The sequence below is a fragment of the Pundamilia nyererei genome, unplaced genomic scaffold (assembly GCF_000239375.1).
Source record: "Pundamilia nyererei isolate P.nyererei 1_Seehausen unplaced genomic scaffold, PunNye1.0 scaffold00161, whole genome shotgun sequence".
NCBI lineage: Eukaryota > Metazoa > Chordata > Actinopteri > Cichliformes > Cichlidae > Pundamilia > Pundamilia nyererei.
Window position 1 is genome coordinate 1,252,261 of NW_005187562.1, and position 8,598 is coordinate 1,260,858.

Below are 8,598 nucleotides of genomic sequence, written 5' to 3' on the forward strand. Positions count from 1 at the left end.
AAAGAAAGAAAGAAAGAAAGAAAGAAAGAAAGAAAGAAAGAAAGAAAGAAAGAAAGAAAGAAAGAAAGTGGACAATGGCATAGTGTTCAGATGTTAACGTTATCAAACATCAGATACTTTATCTTCCTCTTTATCTGTCCCCAAAGAGTGTACCTGTATCTTTTGCTTTCTGCTCAAAATGTTTGGCATGTTCTGTACAATACTTGTGTTGGTGTCTCTCATACTTCTACATCTGATAAGTACGGCTTGGATAGAGATGACCCTATCTCTAAAATCTAAAAAACAACATCAAAAGGATAAAAACATTGAGAGGATCCAAAAAAACATGCTGTGGTTTAGACTAGGCGTTATTTGTCCTTCCTCTAGGACATTGAGTTTAAATCTTCCTTGAAGGCAATTGACTTGTACTGTTATACTAGATCTCTCTCTGGGTTTAAAAAAAAATCTCTGAAGCACGCTGCCCCGTTTCGCTGGTTTTCTCCTGTGTATTAGATAAATTGCATACATATCAGTGTGGCATGTCTTTATTGATTTTTCTCTTGTGTTTAATTTTGCTTGATATTCTGCTGCTGTGTTGTTTGTGGGTTAATCTATTAGTTAGATTTCAATCTCAGATTGCATTTTGTCATCCTTTGAGGCTATAGGCTGACATTTCATGAAGGTACATAAATCTAGGAATTAATCTCATTGGACTTGAAAATTTATTTACTTTTGGATATAAAGCTTTTTATAAAAGTCGCTTATTAAAAAAAATAACAAGGTTATCCAAAAGTAACAACATATAAAGCTTTTTTAAAGTCAGTTATTAAAACAACTAAAACAAACAAATGTCATACACGAACATGGGAACAAAAATGTACAATGATATTTCTGTAGTTGTGTAACCTGTGGGATCCCCCCCCCCTTTTTTTTGTCCCTCTTAGATGTAATAAGCGGTTTTCGCCATCGGTGTCGCTCTTTTATTCTCGCGAGAATAACAGACAGGAAGGAACCGCCATTAAAATGTAGGAGAAGAAGAAGAAGAAGTCAGGAAGGAACGAAGGAGAAAGTCAAGAATTAAACATGGCAGCCCGCAGTGTGTTCAGGTCTCTCTGGACCTCATTTGCGGGCTTAAAACTTGAATCCAGAGGCACCAACTTGAGTTCTTTAAGGACGATAAGTGTTCCCCAGCTTACTTCTTTAACTATCCAGAAAAGGGGGATTCGTCAAGGTGAGACATGTGTGCAAACGTTACAGCTTTAGCCTGTCGGTGGGATAACTAGCATGTTTTGCTAAATACACCGCATGTTTTTCATTTCCTATCACTTATAGGACACGCTATTCTCCTGTTGTGTTTTCCAATAAAGAGACAATACATTAGTTAAATGATGACGACCACATCTGCGTGAAACGTCAGTCGGCGGCGTCGACTTTTCAGTTAACTTTGCTGAGGCTTATCCCTTATGTACTGCAAGAACTTCTGAAACCTTTAAGGAGCTTCTTTTTTCAGCTTTCTAACAAAGTTATAGAACCCATTAAAATAATTTAAAAATGTTAGTAAGATTGCGGCAACGTTGAAAAATCCACATTTTACCAAAATCAAAAACAATAAGCCTAACAGCATATTCTAATACAGGTACTACATTCATCAAAACAATCTCAACAATTCAGCACGTGCATAAATATTATATAATATGCATTAATATAAAGATTAGTTGTTCATCTTTAACAACTAACTTTATGATAGTTAAAATGAATGAACTTCTTTCATTTTCGGAATTAAAGGAAATTATAGATATCTAGTTTGAATTTGGTAGACCCAAGACGGGTCAAACAGAGTAAAATATTACTTTGAAACTAGTAATGTAAAGATTTTAATATTGCATTGTAAGAAGTTGTAGTCATCTGTTCTCACATTAGAATCAAGAAATGCAGATTTCTGTAGCTTTAACCAGATGTGTTAAAGCTACAGGAATAGCTTTAACAGTTAATGAAAATAGTTTGAAAGATCAATTCTGTTGATAGTTTTGGAGTTAGTAGTTGAACGAGTAATATTGATTGTTGACTAAAATGAAAAAGCACTGTTTATATCTACAATTACAGACTAGTAAAACTTGAATCTAGGATTTTTATTGTCAATTAAAATGTCAGTGTGGAAACCACTTTTGTTTCCACTATGCAGTAGTTGGCACTGTCACCTTACAATGATCGTGATTGGTGGTCTGTATCTTGGTGTTAGCCCTGCGACAGACTGTCCAGGGTGTACTAGGACCTCTCACCCCATGACTGCTGGGCTCCAGCCTCAGAGCATCCTACTTTGGAATAAAACAACATTTAATACATGAATTAGTGAAATTCAACTGCCAAATTAAAATTTAATGTAAAGTCTGATGTTTCATAATGTCTGTTGCAGTGGTGGAGAAGCAAGATGGTAAAACAACAAATGTAAGTAAAGCTCAGAACCATTCAAAATTTTATTGTTGTGAAGTTAAATAATTGCAAAACTTTTTTTTGAATCATCATCATTGTTTTGGATAATTACACAAAACATTTTGATGTATTTTAATAAGGCCTAATATAAATACGTAATAAACTCTGTAACCAGCAGTGAGAGACCATGTTGGAGTTGAGGAGTATTATTCCGCACTTGTAAATAAATAACAAATGCTATTAGTATAATAAAAATGCTTTGATTCTGATAAAGTAACTGTCATATCTCTTATTTTTATGTTAGATTGAAGGACTAATTCTGGAAGTTCCAGTCGGAGCACAGCCTCCAAATCCCACAGCCAAGTGTCCAATCTACAGATGGAATCTGCAGAACAAATACAACTACACAGTAAATACTTTCACTGTTATTAGTGACATTATTATTATTAATATTACTGTATTAGCCTGATTTTCTCTTTCTTTTTTGTATTTTCCCTTCCCAGGATGTCTTGTTGCTCAGTCAGTTCATCAGGTCAGATGGAGGGATGTTGCCCAGGAGAGTCACTGGTCTCTGTCCAGAAGAGCACCGCAAGATTGCCATTTGTGTACAGATGGCTCACAGAGCAGGTCAGTGGAAGTCCAGCTGTTGTGCTTTAAGTTTTTAAGTTACCCATCAGTAGCACCTCCACAGCTCTAGACACGTGTCATATATCATGAAGCCTCCTTGTACTTTCTTTCCACCTGTAAGTGGGTTATTTAGTTTACTCAGATAAAATAAATACAAAGGTTAATAGCCACTTTGTCTGAGTATTTTTATTTAGCTTGCGTTCAGTGGAGTGACTTTTATGTGTCCTTTATTTAGCAAGGTAAAAATGTTTGACAATAAAAATGGTCTTTTTCAAAAGAGATGTAGCCAAGAGGGCAGCAAATTGTAACAAATGTAACATAGCAGTTATATATAGACATTTTAAGAGGCCAGACAGGAATGAATTGATTATAATGTTGGTGCAGTAATGCAGCACTTGCAAAACAGGTCACAAGAAACAAAAGAATTTAGTGTTTGGCAGTCAGTCGTTTTTTAAGCACGGCAAGGGAACAGACTGTACACTGATCATGATTTTCATACTTTTCCTGAGCCTGTCAGAGTATTTCTGCTGCATTAAACACGCACGAGGGGTCAGAAGATCACAGCATAGTTAATTCTTGGCTTTTTCTCTTGCTTTGAGAGATTTCACCTGAGTACACAATTTTGAAACCCCTCTAAGTCTTTCTGCTAAAGATTTATGTGCATTTTGTTAATACCCAGTCATCATGATGACTTGTTGCTAATGAATCTAATGAATTCCTAATGAGTGAGAAATTCCACCTGTTGGACCCTTCCAACATTTTTCCTGTTTTAATATAAAACATTGACATAGTCATTGTGATACAACCCACTATTTTTCAGGGCTATCAGTTACCTTATATGGATGAATACTAGCAACATGCATTACTATATAATATTTGTTGGTAATTCCCTTAAAAGACAGCAGAGAGATGCAGTTCAGTGAGTCCTGTTATAGGAGGGAGAGCCTAGCAGACACTGAATGGCTCTAGCTGCCTATGTCAACAAATGCAACTGTGTCCTTAACTCCAGTATTCAGGTGGATGAGTTGTTTTAAAAACAAGTCTGGTCATGAAATTTCCTCTCTGCTAAATATTTCAGTTAGTATTATTATAATAAAGTAGAAATGATTTGGAACGACAGCAAATCAGATATGAATTGATAGGCCATGTAAAATGAGAGTGGGGTTATGGGATGCTAAGGCACTTACTGCACTGAGGTCAAATCAACTTTCTGCAGAGTACTCACTACAGACCTCCAAGCTTCATGTGGCCTTCAGATAAGCTCAAGAACAGTGTGTAGAGAGGTTCATGGAGTGCGTTTTCATGGCCGAGCAGCTGCATCCAAGCCTTAAATCACCATGCTGTCTGGCAATCCGATGGACGAGTCTGGGTTTGGTGTTTGTCATGAAACCAGTACTTGTGTGACTGCATTGTGCCAAGTGTAAAGTTTGGTGGAGGGAGGATTATGGTGTGGGGGTTGTTTTTTTTTTTTAGGAGTTGGGCTTGCACCCTTAGTTCCAGTGAGAGAAACTCTTGATGTTTCAGCATCCCAAGACATTTTGGACAATTTCTCTCCCCAACGGGGCAGGGATAGCTCAGTAGGTGGAGTGGTGGCCCCGTGATCGGAGGGTCAGGGGTTCGATTCCCCTGAACAGCTACCCTGAGGTACCCCTGAGCAAGGTACCATCCCTACACACTGCTCCCCGGGCGCCCAATTGCTGCCCACCGCTTCACTGAGTGAATGGGTTAAATGCAGAGAGGAATTTCCCCACGGGGGTTAAATAAAGTACACTTTCTTTCTTTCTTTGTGGGATCAGTTTGGGTTTGACCCCTTCTGGTCCAACATGACTACTCACCAGTGTACAAAGCAAGGTCCAAAAAGAAATGGATGAGTGAGTTTAGTGTGGAAGAACTTGACTGGCCTGCGCAGAGTCACCTCACCCGACAGAACACCTTTGGGATTAGAGTGGAGACTGTGAGTCAGGCCTGGTCGTGAAACATCAGTGTTTGACCTCACTAATGTGCTTCTGGAAGAAATGCCCAAAAATTCCCATAAACGCTCTTAAACCTTGTGGAAAGCCTTCCGAGAAGAGTTGAAGCTGTTATAGCCGCAAAGGTTAGGCTGACGTCATATTAACGCCTATGGATTAAGAATGAGATATCCTTGAGTTCATATGCGTGTAAAAGCAAACAAGCGAATACTTTTGGCAGTACACTGCATTTTCCTTGTACTTTTCAAAATCAAGCACAAATAATTTTAACTTTTGAGTTCTGTTTATACCTTCATTTTACAAAGCATCACAGCTTGTTATGAAAGGTTTGAATTTGACACTGCCTAAAGGCAAATAATTGTGCAACCTGGCCCAAGACATGATAGTAGGGTTGTAAACTTGTTCTTGCTTGTTCCTCAAGTCTTTTATTCATTTTAGAACAACCTGAATTTGTCTGCTTCACGTGTTTATCATCTACTACGCAGACGATAAACACTGTCAGCTGTAACATTACATTAAATGAAAACTGAGCAGTAATTTGGTGACTGTAATGACAGTGAGAAGTAAATCTTAATGCGTCATCAGTACATTGTCTTTTATAACTGTCTTTTGAGAGTTTGTAACAGTATTTATTTTTTTTAATACAAGTACTGAGAAATTTAAGTTAATAAATGCATCTTGTTATTTTGTGTGTTCAAGGTCTGCTTCCTGACCATAAACCCAAACTTCCAGAAGACCATGTCCCAAAGAGACCCAAGCCCAAACTTAACAGGTGACGCATGTATCTATGTCTGCGTATGCTTTTTTTTTTTTCCTTCAGCATTTGTATCCAGCGCAGTGCAGTTAATAATTCCCCTGCATCTCTGTTTGTTGTACAGATACCTGACTCGCTGGTCCATCGACTCAGTGAAACCCATCTATAAAACTGGACTGAAGTGGTGTAAGAAGCGTATGCCTGTTGGCCACCCAATACTAAAGAACAATGTGCGTTATGGTGTCAAGCCCTTGTACATAAAACACTGAAGGACCAAAAGCCTGAAAGATTGGTACAACTGGAGGAAAGTGGGTGGGCCCATTTATTCAGGGATGAAACCACCATATCCCTGACTGCTAACCTTGACCGTTGTCATACGGTTCTGAGAAGGGAGGAAACAATTCCTAAAAGCTTCATCCATCTGTGTTTATTCTAACTTTTGTTTATTAAGCTGAGTCACTCTTTTAATGAATCACACTCAGACCCACCCGACACCATCTATTCTGGCTGTTGCTTTTCAAAAAAAAAAAAAAACAACTCTTGAAGGAAACCTGCTGACAACTTAATGCAAGCAACAACCTGATCAGTGTTACAGTTTCAAAGTAGGTGGTATGGTGACTGTGTATACTCAATGCAACACAGATGTGAAAATAAAATATGTGTGTTTACTCTGCCTCTCAACATGTGTTTACTGTGTAGGCACGGCCTTTGTGAATTGGAAGTAAATACAACAAAAAGTCTGTAGACACTAAACTGACTGTACCAACCTAGTTTTATTTGTTTTATAATACAACAAGATCTTAGCAGATTTTGGTTTTGTGAATTACTGAGAGTATGCAGCTTGAAAAAAAGCTTTTATAACATGAAAGGAAGGTCCAAATTCTTGGTCCCGTCACCTATATAGATGTATCCATGCTGTGGTGTCATTGGCACGTGGTAGAAGGTCAGGCCGAACCACAGCAGACTGCGAAGCACGCACACTTTTCTTGCGAACTCAAACTGAAGACTCCAAGATCCTAGACACAAACACACAAGACTTGTAAACAGTTAATAGGAAAAGCAGGACACTGCTAAATTATGTTCTCCAACAGAACCGTGAAGCTGAGCTGAAATAAAGGCTAAACACTAATCTTTGGAAATCTTACACTATTCAGCCAGAGGATACACCAATGAATCACGCTTCTGTGCTTTTGATGTCTATAGTCTAACCCGTTTGCCAAGTATGTTCGGGGTGTGACCATGAACGCCAAGAACCTAGGGAATTAAAACAAAGGCCAATATTTAAAAAAAAAAAAGTTGCAACTTTCCTGTTTCTGGATTTGATTTCAAAATATGATGCAACTAAAAGTAAAAAAACCCACGTCAACAGTATGTAATGTTCGTAGCAGGAGGCGAAACAAACTTAAATCAGGAGCTGGAAGCGGTTTGAGGGATGGTTAAGGAAAAGGGGGAGAGCCCAGCTTTGGGTCTCAGAGGAAAGCACCTGTCTTTTGGTGGAGATACATGATCCTGTTTTTCCCCCCCAGTGTCCCGTTAAGAAATGTTAACTCTTTATCCTTTCAGGCAGGAACATGCAATCCGCTGCAGTGAGCGTGGCACTGAAACAGCTGTGTGCTGTCTGCTTTAGACATGATGCAGCTGACATCCGCATCAACACAAAGAACACACACCGACTTGTACACATGTGGAAGCTCTCTGTCAGACATCTGCTGCATGTTTGGTTAAGGGTGCTAAACCTTTTTTTCTCTCTCTCTTCCTCACACACCCAGACACTCACTCTTTACATTCACTCTGGTCTGGAGCATATCCAGTCGCTAACCTCGCAGACATGACTTTGCATGTCTGCTTTCACATTATTCTTTGCACAGTGTTCACTGTTGATGTTTTCCTGCTATGTGTGATAGTTTTTTTTCCAATAATGTGCAGCCAGGATTATCATGTCATGCTTTCTGCTACATTGCCACATAATGATAGATGGTAGTAGTCTGTAGATGATATTATAGTTTGAGTTTGACTCCCATCCAAATGTGAGAAAATTCCATTAATCATGCAACATCAGTTTGGTTGGTGGTCCTATTTTACTGGTTTCTCTCCTGGTTCTCATTTTCCTCTCTACCCTCAGGAATTGTTTATGGTAGAAGGCCAAAATCAAATTAATGTGCACCAAATCCTGTACTCAGAGCCCAGATATTTCAAATCCAAAAAGCCTGAGTGTCAGACCAAAGCATATAAACTCTGGGTAAGTAGACACAGGGAAATTCTTCTAAGCATATATTCCCAAAAATCCTTCCCATGTGGCTGGTATGTTAATGTCAGATGGTTTTAGAGGTTTGTGTTTATTGGTAGCCTCACTTGAACCACTGTTTTACTGGTAAAATTATGCAATTTGTTTCCACTTGGAAGAAGACCCTTATGGTTTTCAAACAGCTGAATCACCACAAGCGTTTTCTGTGAAAATCACCCCTTGTAATGTAGCACAGGAAATGGAACACATGTTAACGTCAAATCACCGCCCAATTCTGCTGAGAGATCAGTTATAAAATAAGAGCAATTAGCAGAAAATGAAATAGTTGTTAAAAACAAATCTTAAGACCTGCACTGTTGAATTTATGCAATGAAAAAAATGTGACTGTGTGTTCAGGACAGATTAAGCTCTGTAGTGTCACCTTTCGGAATGTCATCACTGAGTGCATCCAGATAGTCCATTGCTGGGTTCCAATCACCCATGTCCAGGGCAGATTTCTTCTTCATATTTTTTGATTGTCTGAAGTGAAGGAAATTGTCAAGCTTCCTTGCTTCTGCCTCAGACAGACCTGAAGGAAAAAAAAAAAAAAAAAA

At 38.6% G+C, this 8,598-nt stretch overlaps 2 protein-coding genes across 2 annotated transcripts in view; one reads left to right on the forward strand and one right to left on the reverse strand.

Annotated features, from left to right (window-relative positions):
- The first annotated feature begins 976 nt into the window (after positions 1 to 976).
- mrps18a (mitochondrial ribosomal protein S18A) lies at positions 977 to 6,433 on the forward strand. The gene is made up of 6 exons (XM_005745616.2): positions 977 to 1,210; positions 2,393 to 2,424; positions 2,714 to 2,818; positions 2,913 to 3,036; positions 5,706 to 5,778; positions 5,885 to 6,433. Exons 1-6 carry the CDS (start codon positions 1,063 to 1,065, stop codon positions 6,027 to 6,029), a joined length of 627 nt encoding a protein of 208 aa, XP_005745673.1. The 5' UTR covers positions 977 to 1,062; the 3' UTR covers positions 6,030 to 6,433.
- An 81-nt stretch (positions 6,434 to 6,514) lies between these two features.
- rsph9 (radial spoke head component 9) overlaps positions 6,515 to 8,598 on the reverse strand; it is a 3,542-nt gene continuing 1,458 nt past the window's right edge. Inside the window, exons 4-5 of the mRNA XM_005745615.2 lie at positions 8,427 to 8,573; positions 6,515 to 6,776 (exon numbers count right to left, since the gene is read on the reverse strand). Of these exons, the coding sequence (XP_005745672.1) occupies positions 6,616 to 6,776; positions 8,427 to 8,573 (308 nt within the window). The 3' untranslated portion in view covers positions 6,515 to 6,615. The remainder of the gene's footprint in view (positions 6,777 to 8,426; positions 8,574 to 8,598) is intronic.